This window comes from Coregonus clupeaformis, unplaced genomic scaffold (assembly GCF_020615455.1).
Source record: "Coregonus clupeaformis isolate EN_2021a unplaced genomic scaffold, ASM2061545v1 scaf0715, whole genome shotgun sequence".
Taxonomy (NCBI): domain Eukaryota; kingdom Metazoa; phylum Chordata; class Actinopteri; order Salmoniformes; family Salmonidae; genus Coregonus; species Coregonus clupeaformis.
Genome location: NW_025534170.1, coordinates 24,546 through 40,400, shown reverse-complemented (window position 1 = coordinate 40,400; position 15,855 = coordinate 24,546). Strand labels below are relative to the sequence as shown.

Sequence of the window (15,855 nt, the reverse complement as noted above, 5' to 3'; positions counted from 1 at the left end):
TCTGTAAACTCATGCTGAAGCTTGTGGTCTGAATAAACCTTATGATCAATGTTCAGTATGAGCAGACTCCTTTTGTTGACAGCAATAATTGCCACCATTCATCATATACTACATAATGGCGAGCTTGCCAGGAGGGATGATGCAATCCTTCTTTGCTGCATTTGGAGTCGCCAAGCTAACTCAAGCTAACTTCGGTCTGGAGTCATGACCCGACCAAACACAGCTAAGTTGTTGGTTTTGTTACTGCTTGTGTACACTGGAGGAATGTACCCTTATGACCGTGCCTCAGGTGGTGTTTTTGCTGATGACTGGGGTCTGGCTAATCATTATACAAATTTTAAAAATTGTTTATAGAGATGTGTTGCTTGAATAGTAAGTCAAGAACAGTCGGGGCCAAGATATGTATACAATTTTAGAGCATTGCAGGTTTAGATAAGCCCTCGTGACGAGGCGACCACAGGGTGGGCCAAAATCCTGGACATGCGTTATGAGTGTTCAGGTTCAGTCTGGGACTGGGGGTTGGTGGGACATTTCTTGGGGATGGCTTACTCAACTTCTGTTCGACGGGATAGTTGCATTGGGGGGATCGCTCACTGAAATAGCCATACCCACGGCAGAATAAATTTAGGGCAAACGAAACAGTAATCAATTAAAGGAACGCAATGCTGGGTTTTGTTACATGTTGTAGGCCGCAGTTAGCGAAAGGCTAATGCTAAAGGCTAATTGTGTTGCGTGCTACATGATAATCTCAACCTTAGAGGTTCACTGCGATGGATTCAAGCCTCTTAAACTTGTTTGTATGTGGTGGAACTGAAAGTTTTACGCAAATGTGAGCTCTGTTATGTGTAATTGTGTGAGTATAACGTATAAAATAGTGACGCTGTAGTGTAATGCTATCGGTCTATTGTGTGGGAAGCATGGGCTTAAGGGGATGTGCGCATGCGTGTGATTTTACGGGGCTAAAACTACAACATGTGTTTATGTGCTAAGCCTACAAAGCACGGCATTATGGGTAAGGGTCATAGGTCCCCCCAAGGGACAATAGTCACAGAATAGAGAGATTTTGGGAAAAATCTCCTAGGTGTTAAACGGCTGTTGTTCGAACGTGAAACTATTTGGCGAGATGTAGTAAAGTTATAAATCAAATATATGTTGATGGAGTATAATTAATTAAGGTAAAAGACGATTAAAATTAAATGAAATGTTTTGGAGCGATCTATTTAATAAATGTATGGGCATGTGTTTAATTTTGCGACATTACACTACAGAACGGGGGAGTTGGAGTTTATGGCATGAGATTAGGGAACGTTTTGTTTTACGGCACTAGACGGCATCACGATGGGATGCTGCAACTCAAGCATGAGGTTAAAATGATATTTGCGCATGCGTGGGATTCTGTAAAACAACACATTGGTTAAACTGTAGGGGGAGACAGAGGAACACAGACGACGGAACAAATACGCATAAAGAGATTTTAACACGATGATTCTAGTTTAAACTGCGATTGGTTAAAGATGAAACTTGTTTTGTAGCCTATTGAATTTATAAATTAAATATAGGATAATGGATTATAATAGATTTAATTAAATAATTAAATGACGGATTAAAAGCAAAATGTTTTTGGGCGATCTATAATTAGTCCTGAGTTTAGTCTTAGAGTGAATAATGTAGAACGAATGAATTTTGAATGGTTGGAAATACTCAGTGATGGCATGAACTACTAAAAGCTGTTCTTGTGTCTTTGTCCCTTGTCATGAGAGACAGGAGAGAGGGGGAGCGAGGAGATACAGGAAGTGATCACGTGACGCGGTGGAGGGATCAAATCATCAAACAGGTTACTGTTACAAGATATGTGAGTTTATGACGATTTTGCATAGGCTTGGCAAATACTATTTCATTAAAAATTGCATTTTGGATGTTCTGTGTATCATTTATTGAAGGGTTAAAAGCTTTGTGTTGGGATTGCTTTGGAGTTGACTAATTTATTTGCATTTGATGGGTTGTGGTAATATAGGCAACACTAATGGATAAATTGGTGACATAGGAATAAAATTGGGTTTAATTATTCAGGATGGTTAATGGATTTGTTTAGGTTATATTAAGAATTACAGGGGGGGAAGCCTATATAACCTATATAGTTTAAAATAGGATAGTTCACAATAAAGGAATAGAAAGGCTTGTTACAAGTGGGTAAAAAATTATCAGGACTATGAAAGTCAGTACATTGGTTGATATAGTGCATAGTGGTAATCCTTTAACTAAAGTGTTGCTAGGGTATCCGGCAAGTGAAACAAAAGTTGCCCTTCATTCTCAAACAGAAATTGATAAAAATATGTCAGCGATAAGATAGGTTTAAAAAGTAGAGTTTAGGGAGGTTTATTCTCAGCTTACAATAATCATCCAGGAGTGATTATTGCATCAGAAATATAGATTAATAATAGATAGGGTACCAGCAGAAACAACGATGAAGATGAATTCAAAACTCCAGAAGTAAGAAGAACCGACATGTCTGGAAACGAAGAGAAGGAGGTTCAGAAAGATGAAGATGAAGAGAAGAGAAGATGATGAAGAAAAGGATCCCAACAATAGGAGATGTCTGGAATGTGAAGGAGAAGGGGAAGTTAAAGAAGATGAGTGATGATGAAGAGGTTATGCATGGGTGGATATGACTCTGTGATCAGAGGGAAGTGGCAAGAGAGGAAAGAAGAAATGGATACTAGAGATTTGATCTCTGATGGAAGTTGAAGATAAAGAAAGCGATGAAGATTTGGAGATTAAAGGTGCTTTATTTTCAAGAGGAGTTTGTCCTACAAGGACTGGCACAGAAGAAAAGTAAGAAGATGATGGAAGATGATATTTCAAGAACAGAACTTAGAAGATAACCTGTTGAAGAATACTGATAGGTCCACAACGAGAAGAACTGGACGAAGAAAACTCAATCAAATACAACTTATAACTGGTGGTGGAGAAGAAGAAAAGTATGAAGAATCAGAGTGAACCAAATCAACAATCACTGTCACAGCTTCAACTGAACAATATCAAATGCAATTGTACCAGCCAAAGGGGGGTACCAGATGTTCCTTATCCACAGCAACAAGTCAGGAGGAAACAAGAGAACATTTTTAAGGAAGATACAGGGGCAATTCAAGATCACCTGTTCTCCAGGTGAACACTAAATATTCTAGAGTGCCTAGAATATCCAGAAGGGGGGTATCAGCTGATAGCATCGATTAGAGAAGAAGAGAAAATAGCCAACAATTGAAGTAAAAACAACCGACCATTAGAAGTGATAGTGAATAGGGGAAAAACTTATCTGGGTTCAGCCTAAAGAGGTTAAACATATCACTAATTGATAACGAATTAGGATAGGGATTTGAGGTAGTAAAACAGTTAATCAAAATAGACATACTAATATTAGAAGATACTGTTATTGCAGTGTTGGGAAGAGAATTGAATTGTACAATAAGATGTACACTAGACTGTCTAAGACAATCTGTCTGAAAACTTAATAGGGGTGACTGTTATTTTGGGTTATATTCTTACACTAAGAGATTTGAGGTTAGGCTAAAAGGTGTTTAGTCGGTTTTGCCAAGTCTGTGTAAAGGAGTCAGGAGCAGGTGGGGAATTCCCAATCACGTATTCTAAAAATTGGTGGGGAAGGAATTTTGTCAATAAATCAGGGGAAAAGGTTTTAAATGTTATGAGAGAAAAGATTAGATTAAAATAAGTTAGGAGAACTAGGGGTGAAGGAACTCTGAGACAGTAAGCTAAGTTTCAAAGTTAGTAGTAAGACAGAGAGAGAACAGTGAGGAAGGACATTTTAAAGTTTAGTGGGGAGATATGGTAGGAGTTTAAATCGATTAGGAGCAGATGCATTGAGAAAGTATGTGTTGCTGAATGATTTGAGGGTGATTGAGTATCTATATTTACAGTTTCCAGCAGGGAGATCAAGGTCATTATAGGTGTACTTTGTGTAATCAAAAGTTTGAAAGTCAGGGATTTAGAGATAGGACTGAGATTTGGGGAAAAAGTGACACTAGTGGTGATGGATGGAAGTACAAGGAAAGAGTTCAAAGTTTTAGGGGAAAACTGGGGGGAAACTAGGAGTAAATAAGGACATTAACACTTCAGTCTATTAGAACAACAGAGAGAAGCAATTTAACTCTTTCAACATTGATAGGTATTAAAGTCATAAATATATCGCATTTGATTATAAGGGAACCAATACAGCACCAATTTTAGGGGGAAAAACACTTATTAGGGTTTAGGATGGGGACGTTTCTCTCATATGGAGAGATAATTATGGAGAATAAGTGTTGTTATCAGGACCAGGAGTAAAAGGAGGTATAGTTTAGAAGAGGGTTAGGAGTGACTGTTCACTTATTTTGCGTAAGGTTACAGATAAAGATCAGGGAGAATATGTGTACTTATCTAGTGCAAGCATTAGAATTTGTTTTGGTTGGGAATTATTGGGTAAAGGGCTATGTAATTCATAAAGTGATGCTTATAATGGAAGAGTTGAGGTCTGTTGTAGCCTCCACAGTCATTGAGGGAGTTAAGGATAAGTTTATTACAGTAGTCACTCCAATAGGGAATAATCGAATAGGATGTTGGTAGTTTCCCACTAGAGGGAATTAAGGGTTTTAATTCATCAACTAAATCAACAACGTTAATGGTAACTTTGGGAAGGGATTAATGATACGATGGTAATAGCAAATGTAGGAAGGATGACAACAACTTTTCTGAAATTAAAGGAGGCAGTAAGAGAGACTCAGGGGTTTAGGTTACGACGAATAGGGTTAAAAAAGCAGAGCAGATAGTTGTAGAGAGCAATATAGATTAATCTGAAATGGAGAAGAGAGATTCATCATGGAAGCTGCAGGATGAGGTCTTTTGATTTTGATGACAGAGGGGGGGGGGCATCTGATCAGTGCTGCTCGTTCCTCTGTTGTGAAAATTAGAGATAGATTAACTCATTCTGTAAGAATCAGTGAGGAATCTTGAGGGTTGATGTCTGTTGGGGATGCCAGCCCAAGACGTGCTGGACGGTTGCGCAGCCTCTAGCGGGTCTGGGTCAGGGTTATGCTTTGTCATGACTGTGGTATCGGCAACAGTCATTGACCGATAAAATAATGTAGTTGTCAGAACAGTAGGGTTTAAGTGTTCTTGGGTAAATGGATTACCCTATGGGAATTGTTAGATGGAAAGGAAAATCAGGTAACAACGGAACCCTGAAGTATTCAGGTGAAACAGTGAGGGCTAAAAGTTATTGTTGTTCTAATAAAACATATGAGGTAGGGGTATGTTTATGGAAATAATAGGTTATTTTTTTATATACCAGGTAGTAAGAAGAGCAGGACTTTGATGGTTAAAAGATTAGCTTTTGACTGACAGGGTGACTATGGGGAATTTTAGAGATATTTGGTGGGTTTGTGATGATAAAGTATATATATTTTTACCCTATGGAGGGATAGGATTTGGGTATGTGTCAACGTTGAAGCTTCCATATGAGGCTTTTACTATTAAAAGAGAGCTAGCATCGGACACAGCTAAATCTAGGGTTAAAAGGGTGACATGGCTACATGTTATAGTCTTCAAGCCTATCATTGAAGGGTAGGTTTAAGGGAGAAGGGGGACTTCATTCATGGTATGGTGTAACATTTGGAAAATATCAGCGATGCATTTGGATGCAAAATCAGTTAGGCCAGTAGGGGGCAGTGATGGGGTACATTTTAAGGCACTGTGTAATATGTTACTGACTTTTGAGAAAGTTATGAGATTGAGATAGGTTGGAGAAGTGGTGCCTGGAGGCAACACTCAGATGCCATTGTTGACTGTTCCGGATCTGGACGAAGAAGGACAAGTGGCCTACTGATGGATAAATATCATTTTGGATTATTTGATGATTTTTCCAATTGTTTTTTCAATATTAGTATGATTTTTAGTATGATTTATGAATCAAAGGGGGGGATGGATAATGTGATTCATGCATCATTTATATATCATTTTTAGATTGTTAGTGGATATTGATGTTTAATTTCAAAATGTGGTTTTGCAAAAGATACTGTTTGGTCGTTTATTTTCTTGTCATTCCAGAAGCATTTGGGAGAACATGTGGAGATTGGAATACTCAAACAAAGACAATATGAAGGGACAATATGACTGGAGGAGATGAAATAAGGAGGGTGTGGCTGATTCCATCATCAACAAGTCCATTGGAAGAGGGCACTACAGGGAGATGAAGTGTAGTGGACTACATTCCAGTGTTGGCAATGAAATATAGACATATTTGATGTGTAATACATAATTGTGTAATAGTCTCAGGTATTAATTTTTGTAGAATGATGTTTGATGTTATTGAATACATGGGAGGATCTTAGATGCTTTTGTTTATTTCGATGGGGTTAAGGGACAGAAGGTCTAGGAAGGGAGAGATTCATTGTACGATTCGATGGGTTGACCAGCCGTACAATGGATATTTATGGATAGGATTTTTGTTTACATGTGTATTTAATTACATCATAGTTTCAAATGCATTTACATGGCTAATGAGGTTATCTGGAGTACCGACGGTGGTTGCCTGGGGCAGAGGGACCGTGAGAGAATTTTACTGTCTTGATTGATATGGATGGATGGCTGCTGGACAGTTTTTCGCTCTTACACTCCATAGAGATTTCTTCATATGTCATAGTAATGTATTCACACTTCATAAACAGGTATTTCATAGAAAGGTATTTACACTCTAGAGGAGAAGGTGTTTGGTTTAATGTTAAAGATACTCAAGGAGATAAATGGTTAATAGTCATAATCTTATTCTGTTTGTTTTCGAGACGTTTATTTCGTCTCGAAAGGGGGAATGTCGTATCTGAAGATTATGCCTTTGTTAAATGTTTTTCATGACGAAATGGAATGTTGGTTATGTTAGTATCACAAGACAATGGTTAAGTATAATGTAACATATAATAGACAGGAAGTGTATTGTAAACTGGCCAGCAGAGGGAGCCCATCTTGTTGCATTGGTTATAAATAGGGGTACACGAAGAAGATAGGACAGAGCAGACATTAGAATTGGACGCCACTGCTCTCCGGACCACGCGTGTCTGTAAACTCATGCTGAAGCTTGTGGTCTGAATAAACCTTATGATCAATGTTCAGTATGAGCAGACTCCTTTTGTTGACAGCAATAATTGCCACCATTCATCATATACTACACTAGTCACTGCCATATGGGAAACAACAGCAGCTCCCAATGCCTACAATGAAACATTCATTAGGAGCCCTGAAATCGACTTCTGTTGTGTTGGCCACTTGCATAAATATCCCATTTTCCAAATTAATCATTCACCTGGGAGAGAAAGAGAGGGAGGGAGGGAGGGAGGGAGGGAGGGAGGGAGGGGTGAGAAAGAGAGGGAGGGAGGGAGGGGAGAGAAAGAGAGAAAGGGAGGGAGGGTGAAGATGGAGAATCTCTCAAGTAGATGTATTGTTTCCTTTCTGCTCAGACAGCTGAGCACAGCATTGGGTAAAGTTTTCAGTTATTCGAATTAGTCTGTCTTATATGCAAGGCACTGGGCTGGGGGACTCACAATATAGGCCCTATTGAGTCTATGTGCTGATCTAATACATTTTGTATAACATTTTATTGAATCAAATGAAATTGAACATCCATATCATAATACCAAAAAAAATAAAAAATTGTAAAGTGGTTATCCCACTGGCTATAAGGTGAATGCACCTATTTGTAAGTCGCTCTGGATAAGATCGTCTGCTAAATGACGTAAATGTAAATGTAAATGTACATGGCATGCATTGCACGTTGGTGCTGAGAATTCGAGCATGGACTATTCAGTATAGCTGTTGTTGTTGTTGTTCTATTATAAGGAGGGATAGGCCCGCAACTCAATATATTCTTATTTATTCAAGTCACGACATCAGTCAGTAGGTCTCAGTCAATGACTATATGGATCTAAATTTGAATTGACAACAGTATTGACGCCCTCTTCATCACCATACAATAGTATGGTGCAATGTCGTCCCCATGTGGACATTTAACTTTTACACCAGCACAGAATGCATTGAAATGACGCGAGCAGAAAAATATGAAAGCATATAATAATTTGGTATGATTATTAATTTCAGATTATATCGGATTAAATCCCCAAAAATGTACAACTTCGTCAAAATAAATCACTTTTGTTTAGGGAAATGTGCACGTGTTCAATCAGCACAGCATTGTGGGTGCAATCATAATCCACTTCCTCCACTTGAAGAAGCGCCATTTTCGGCGTTGTCATACAGCATGTCGCTAATGTTTATCACATAATAAGAACGAATTTCAGTGTTTGTTATTATACGTTAGGTTTCTAAGTACTATCTGAAAATGGGGCGAAAGAAGAAGAAGCAGATGAAGCCCTGGTGCTGGTATCCTTTGGTTTGGGGAATAGACAAAACGCGAATCATGAAAGGAAAGTGATGGCTCGAGTGCTTAGCAAGCTAGCTAGCGAAGTAAGATACTGTAGGCCTCACAAGACCTATTCGCAATTTTGATACTTTATCGTCTTTTTGTAATAATGTTGTGGCAATTTCATTTTCCAACAGTCTCTCTTCTAGTTTTATTTCAACAAAGTAAACCTGAATGGTGTATATTGACAAACATTTTAGCCGGAAATCTAACTACGTTGGCTAACTAACTAGCGACATTATTAGTTAGCACGGTATTGTATTCATTATGTAAGTTAGCTAATTAGCTATCTCTATGCAGCTACCCAGTTTATGACGCTTAGTCGGCATACTTTGTCTAATGTCATAGATGGTGGTCAGAAGTTGTGCTCAAAGAGTAGTTATACCTTACGTTGAAATAAAGGGGTAATAGCAGGGAGCAGGCACCCTCGATTGAATTAAATGAAACCAGCTAACTTTAGCTAGCTTGCTAACTTTAGCTAGCTTGCTAACTTTAGCTAGCTTGCTAACTTTAGCTAGCTTGCTAACGTTCGTTTATACTGTCTGTCTGAAATTTCCTTAATTCACAACTTGAAGGTATTGTAATCGAGATTTCGATGATGAAAAGATCCTCATCCAACATCAAAAGGCCAAACATTTTAAGTGCCATATATGTCACAAGAAGTTGTACACTGGTCCAGGGCTGGCAATCCACTGTATGCAGGTTGGTATTCACATTAACAACATGTTGATTATTCATTCATCTGTGTTGTCATACCTTTTATTTGTGATATTAATCATTGATGTGTGTGTTTCAGGTTCACAAAGAGACCATCGACGGGGTCCCCAACGCCATACCTGGAAGGGTAGACATAGAATTGGAAATCTATGGCATGGAAGGAATTCCAGAGAAGGATATGCAGGAGAGGAGACGGACGTTAGAACAAAAACAGGGTTAGTGTCAACATCCTTCCCTGCATTTGTACTGAGACATGGGGGGATTTCGACCATAGAAGTCTACAGCCATGTCTCAGGGCAAATCATCTTAAAGAAATACTGTGTGACTAAAATACCCCTTTACCTTGTGTTTACAGAGAGCCAGAAGAAGAAGCAGAATCAGGATGACTCTGACGAGGATGACGAGGATGATGATGCTCCAGGCCCTTCGTTCGTTCAGCAGCAGATGCCTGCTGCCCAGCCCCAGGCTAGCTACGTCCCTACCCATGGCCCAGCCCGGCATGCCCCCCGGGGCCAGGGCTCCAGGCATGCCACCAGGAGCTTACTCAGGTAGAACATGGGCTGAATGGCCATACGATTGCTATTTTCTGCCAGGAAGACATTCGCATTAAGTAATGATGATTGGCAAAAATGTTCAACTGCTCTGAATTGTGAATGAATCATGCCCGTTCTGAACAAACCACAAACTGGAAAAGATAAATTTCCAGCATCACCATATAATGGCTTATAAACTATACCTGGTGTATTGTTTAAAATCTATTTTCTTCCCAATACAGGAATGCCCCCTATGATGCCAGGACACGGTGTCCCGCCCATGATGCATGGGATGCCCCCTGGTATGCACGGAATGCCACCAGGGTGAGTACTGCTTCACCCCAGTCTGTATAGGAAAATGTGAGCGTCCCGTTCAGCTCCAATTCAAACTGACAATTAAGGCATTGCTTTTTATCAGTAGTTGAGGCAAGAGGGGGAACATTTTAGGCTTGCCGGGTAAGGGTTTTGTTCAATAATCCCCTGTAGCTCAGTTGGTAGAGCATGGCGCTTGCAACGCCAGGGTTGTAGGTTCGTTTCCCACGGGGGGCCAGTATGAAAATGTATGCACTCGCTAACTGTAAGTCGCTCTGGATAAGAGCGTCTGCTAAATGACAAAAATGTAAAATCTAATACTAACTCATACTACTCAGTGGGTGACATTTTCCCCTCTCAAAGACACACAAAGCCACGGTGCGTTTGCTCACTCTTTGCAGGAGGAAAATGTCACACAGAACTGGTCCGTCACTGAAGAATCGCCTCATTATTACAGCTTCAGACAGTTAGATTTGCTCATTTAGATTATAACTCACACCTGTTGGTTTGATCTCCTTACAGCATGATGCACGGGATGGGAGGGATGATGCCTCCAATGATGCAAGGGATTCCCGGTATGCCCCCAGGTAAGCACTGTCCTAGGAGGTACCCCTCTTCCCCTCCCTTACCCCAGTCACTCTGTACCCAGTGGTGTGGTCTGGCATTGACAGGGGATACAGCACCGTGGCCCCCTCTCATCTAGGACTATTCTCCTATGAGGCTTGTGAGAGCTGACCATTTCACAAAACTAGCATAGCGCGTAGAGCTGGGCGACATAAACAAAAATCTATTAAATGATAAGCTTATAACATTAATGTGCACCACAGTTATTGTTTTAATATTACCCTTAAACTACTACTACTTCTCTGAAGGTTGTAGCTATCAATAACCTATATTAGCAAACTTATTTAGTTTCAAACTTCACATTTCTCTAGTAAGGCACTATAGGTTATTTATAGAAATGAACGATATCAGCAAAATGTCCACGATAAGTTTGATCGTTTTCGGTTTATCGTCCCAGCTCTAGTAGCACAGAATCATGTTCACTCTCAAATCTATCCTAGAAACCATCTGCTATGATATTTGTAATGGATTCCCTAACTTCCTGAGAAAGAACTGTGATTTGATATTGAGCCCTGATGTCTTGTCCTCCAGGAATGCCACCCCACATGGGTCACCGTCCTGGTATGCCCCACATGGCCCAGGCCCCCACCGCGGCAGGGATGCCCCGACCCACCGCAGCAGCCCCTGCTGCCGTCAGCAAGCCCTTGTTCCCCAGCGCAGTACAGGTGGGTCTCCTCGCCTAGAAGCGAGGTGAGATGGAGGTGTAGCTTGTCATAACTGCCTCATTGGTTTACCTTATTGAAATGGTGTCCATTGAGTAATTCACCAAGAGGATTTCCTCTGTAGTAAGATGAAGTGCTTATTTTAAGAGTCACTGTCTGAAGGTTGTACTGGTGCGCTCATCTCAGGCACATGCATACTATCAGAGTATCATCATTAATGATAGGGTGTAGGCTTGGGCGGTATCCAGATTGTCATACCTTCATACTGATCTTGTGCCATATTGGGATATTCGGTAATACTGAACACAAGGGGCACTATTTTCAAATTCATTGAGCTTTTAAAATCTGAAGGTTAGCAATACTAACAAGTACATGTAAAATCCCATAGAGAATGCTAACTGTCACATTGTGAACATTTTAAGAAAGTCTCTGACCTAAACAATTTTCAGGACAGACATCCCAGCTCACAAAGTTATAAAAGTAACTAAAAAATGCTACAGTTTGCTGCAGCTACAAAACAAATATTAGACAGCAAGGCTCTTGATCCAGGAGGGGATTCTCTGCTGATAACGGCAAGCAAAGCTTGATTTTGTAAGAAGTTAACCACTTAGCTAGATAGCTAACTAGCTACTAAATTAGCAAACCAAATGTACAGCTGCAGAGCATTTAGCACATTTTTAGACAGTTAACTTAAAGTTAAGACATACATTTACGTCATTTAGCAGACGTTCTTATCCAGAGCGACTTAGTTAGTGAGTGCATACATTTTTTTCATACTGGCCCCCCGTGGGAATCGAACCCACAACCCTGGCGTTGCAAGCGCCATGCTCTACCAACTGAGCTACACGGGGCCTCATCTAGCTGGCAAACATTTAGTTGTGAATTCCATACTGTAACTAGATCACCTGGGGTGTGCTGCACAACAGTGAGTGACTCAAGGCTCTGGTCTCTTGTTATTGTGTGCTTGTAAACAAACACCATGTGACTGGGTACTACCGGTAATCTTCATAATGAACAATTATGTGACGGGTTAAATGAAAAACGCGATCTTTATCTCCTAACATATTGCACAAGTTGACTGCAGGTATTTACTTAAGTAGCTACAAATATTAAAATGTATTAAAAAACTTCAAAGAAATAGTTTCAACGTTATTGAAAAACCATCCCGTGGCTATTTCCAAATACCCAGGTATACCGCCCAAGCCTAATAGGGAGCAGCAATAGCAGCGTTGTATCAGTAATGCATCCACAGTAAGGAACAATGGTCAACTATAGCTCATTATCAACTGCCCTCTGCTAGTATTCACTCTAGGTTCTGCTAGTGTTGTTCACACTCTGCCTCTCTTCTTTATGCTTCAGATGGGCTCTCATGTTCCAAACACCATCACAGCCTCTCCCAGTAGCACTGCAGACTCTCAGTCTGCTGCCTCTAAGCCTCGGTTCTCTAACTCTCCACAAGTAGGCAGGACTGTTTCACTTAATGTCCCATAGAGATGCTTGTGGCATGCAGCATATCAGCTTTATTTGGTTGAGAATGCTACAAACTTACTGTTCTGACATATAAACAACTTAAGGTAACATATTCGGCAGGCTTTTTTGGCATTCCTTATGCATTTTTATGAATCGCTCCACCAAGAGGATGAGCTGACGTTCGGCTTTCCCTTGGGAGGACTTGCTGCATGCCTGTGTGTGGCCTTCCTTCGTTTTCTTAGCACTGGATTGGTGATTTTAAAATGTATTTTGTTTAGGCACAGCTTGCATTTAGCTTATTTTTCCCTCCTGTGACTTGTGTTAGCATGATTTCCTCAGATGGTATTTTGCACAATGCAATGCTTATCAGCAATGTGTGACATGACCCAAGTGTTTCTTGAGTGTTTCAGCCGTTGCGGAAAAAATGCTGAACTGACATTTCAATAACTTTTTGAAAGTGCAGTTTTATATGAATATAACCACCAGTGGAATCCTGATATTTTCCTGTCATTGAAAGTGCTAATCGGCTCAGCGTTAGTTTGATGTATAGTGCACTCTGCTCATAAAAATCAGAGGAATCAACCAATCGCTTGTTGTGATCAAAAATCATGGGACAGAAATTCTATTTAGGAAGCACTTCTAAGGAATCAATGGGTCAAAAGTCTAAATATCTGATTCCTATGAGAGGACAGCATTGTAATCTGTGTGTGATTATGATGAGTCACTCACCCATCTGACGGTGCCTCTTCCTTCCTGTATCCCAGGCCCAGCAGAGTGCCTCTGGAGCTGTGCCCCACAGCGCGCCCTCCACCTCCTCCGACCCTCCCAAAGCAACATTCCCCGCCTACACCCAGTCCTCTGCCTCCTCCTCGTCCTCCTCTATCCCCCCTAGTAACACTGTGGCCAAGCCCCCTGCCACAGTGACCAGTAAGCCAGCCACCCTCACCACCACGAGTGCAACCAGTAAGTTGATCCACCCTGATGAGGATATCTCACTGGTAAGTTGCTCCTGCTTTGCGTTTTGCCCTTTCACAGTAAGTAATGAATGAGATAAAGTACTTTTATCTGTCGCGTTACTGTTTTAATATTTGTTTAAAACAAAGTAGTCAAATATAATGTAATTGAGTTGTGTGATTTGTCCTTGCCGTTGCACTGAAAGGGATAGGCTAGTGTTGCGTGATGTTTAAGAATCCCCTCTGTGTTTGTCTGCCCGGTAACAGGAGGAGCGACGGGCTCAGTTGCCCCGGTACCAGCGTAACGTGCCCAGGCAGGGGCAGGTCCACATGTCTGCCCCTCCTGTGGCGGCTGTGGGCGGCATGATGCCCACACAGCAGGGCATGCCCCCCCAGCAGCCTGGCATGAGGCACCCCATGCACGGTAAGAGACGTTATGGCATCACGAGACCCAAAATGAACTGGAGAGAAACTTGTAGCCTTTGTGATGGAATGAAAGACCAAGTATCATACCAGTCAAAACATATGGTAGAGAACAATGAATCACCCTAACAGACATATGTAGCACTAGCAACATGGTGTTTTTGCTTTTGCCACTTTGCATTGTGAGCGTGATGTTTTAATATACTTCCTCCTCCCTCCAGGTCAGTATGGCGGTCCCCCCCAGGGCATGCCTGGCTACATGCAGGGCGGGATGCCTCCGTATGGGCAGGGCCCTCCGATGGGATACCAAGGAGGGCCTCCCATGGGCATGCGGCCCCCCGTCATGTCTCCTGCCGGACGATACTGAAGCAGTCGCAACGACCTGACCCCTCACTAGGTTTGGAGGTTAAACCTTTTCTCACCTTGTGCTTTTTAAAACTAGCCCAAGCCAATGAGCAGTAAGACCAACCAGTGATGGTGAAGAAAAGTATTGATGAAAAAAAAAAGATATATATATATATATACGCAGCACACGGACATTTAACATGACATCTTTAATGGGGGAAAAACATAGAAACAACAAAACACACAAAACAACTTGATGATGACAACTTTGTCGTTGTGCAGATTTGATACATGTATGGTGTTTTTCTTCTCATGTTTCACTCAGGTTTGTAGAAGTGAAGTGTGTTAAATATGGTTCATATTGTTTTGACTGCTCGCTGCTGGAGTAACATGATCGTACCGTACCCCCCCCCCCTTACAAAAAGGCAAGTTTCCTGTAAATATATGATTTTCTGTTGTGTAGAGTAAGTCTGTGGCGAGGCCCTCACAGCACACTTAGGTGTTGTTGGACACCCTGTCCCCAACCGTATGGTTGGTGAGGGTCCTCCTTTATGACGATGATTCCAACTGTTTAGTAGTTTACCACCAGATCTATGGATTATTATCTATCAGTCACTAGCTTCATTCTTATTTCAGGTTTATTCCATGATCAAAAGGGTAACTTGTGTGAATTTATTCTCTGTACTGTTTTAAACAATCTGTTGTAATAAAACCCACTTAAAATCCAACACTGTTTTCTTCCTGACCCGTGGATGGGGATGAGGCTTCATGAAGGTTTGTACCATGGAGGTTAGTACCTTCATCATGAAGGTTTGTACATAAATGTTGTATTTATGAAATATTGCTCAAATAATAGGATGTCAATATTCCAGATCTCCTGAATTTTTAAACATGTTTTAATATACACATTGTCTTGATGCAGCTAAGTTTATAGCCTAGATGTTCTTTAATAGTAATCAATCATTTAATACCTGCACCCTGAATGAGTATCTTCCTCACCTTAGTGAACCTAACATTTGCATGCAAGTGCTCTACTGTGTGTGTGTGTGGTTGATGATAAATATACATTTTACTTGATGTCGGGTGTATTTTTCCTAAACCACCTACTCATGTCCTCCGGGTAGCTACCTTTTCAAGTCAGAGGGCCTTATTTGGTGTTATTCCACTATGGTGCATCAGTGTTTCCCCTATATGCATTTAGACAGTCGGAGAATCTAAAATTCCCAAAATGTCATGGCATGGGGCCCCCATTGATTTTGGTATGTTTGAGTCATTGAGATAGTTTATAATATGCCATTTAGCAGACGCTTTTATCCAAAGCGACTTAGTCATGTGTGCATACATTTTTACATATGGGT

At 40.8% G+C, this 15,855-nt stretch overlaps 1 protein-coding gene and 1 pseudogene across 1 annotated transcript; both read left to right on the top strand.

Moving 5' to 3' along the window:
* Positions 1 to 8,253: 8,253 nt before the first annotated feature.
* On the top strand, positions 8,254 to 15,225 carry LOC121560735 (BUB3-interacting and GLEBS motif-containing protein ZNF207-like). The gene is given in 12 exon segments (XM_041873650.2): positions 8,254 to 8,418; positions 9,034 to 9,160; positions 9,255 to 9,390; positions 9,531 to 9,655; positions 9,657 to 9,723; positions 9,951 to 10,032; positions 10,543 to 10,607; positions 11,176 to 11,309; positions 12,666 to 12,764; positions 13,541 to 13,774; positions 13,997 to 14,153; positions 14,374 to 15,225. Coding segments are annotated over 12 exon segments (1,413 nt in total). The 5' UTR covers positions 8,254 to 8,377; the 3' UTR covers positions 14,520 to 15,225.
* Positions 10,635 to 10,759, top strand: LOC121560737 (annotated as a pseudogene).
* Positions 15,226 to 15,855: the final 630 nt, after the last annotated feature.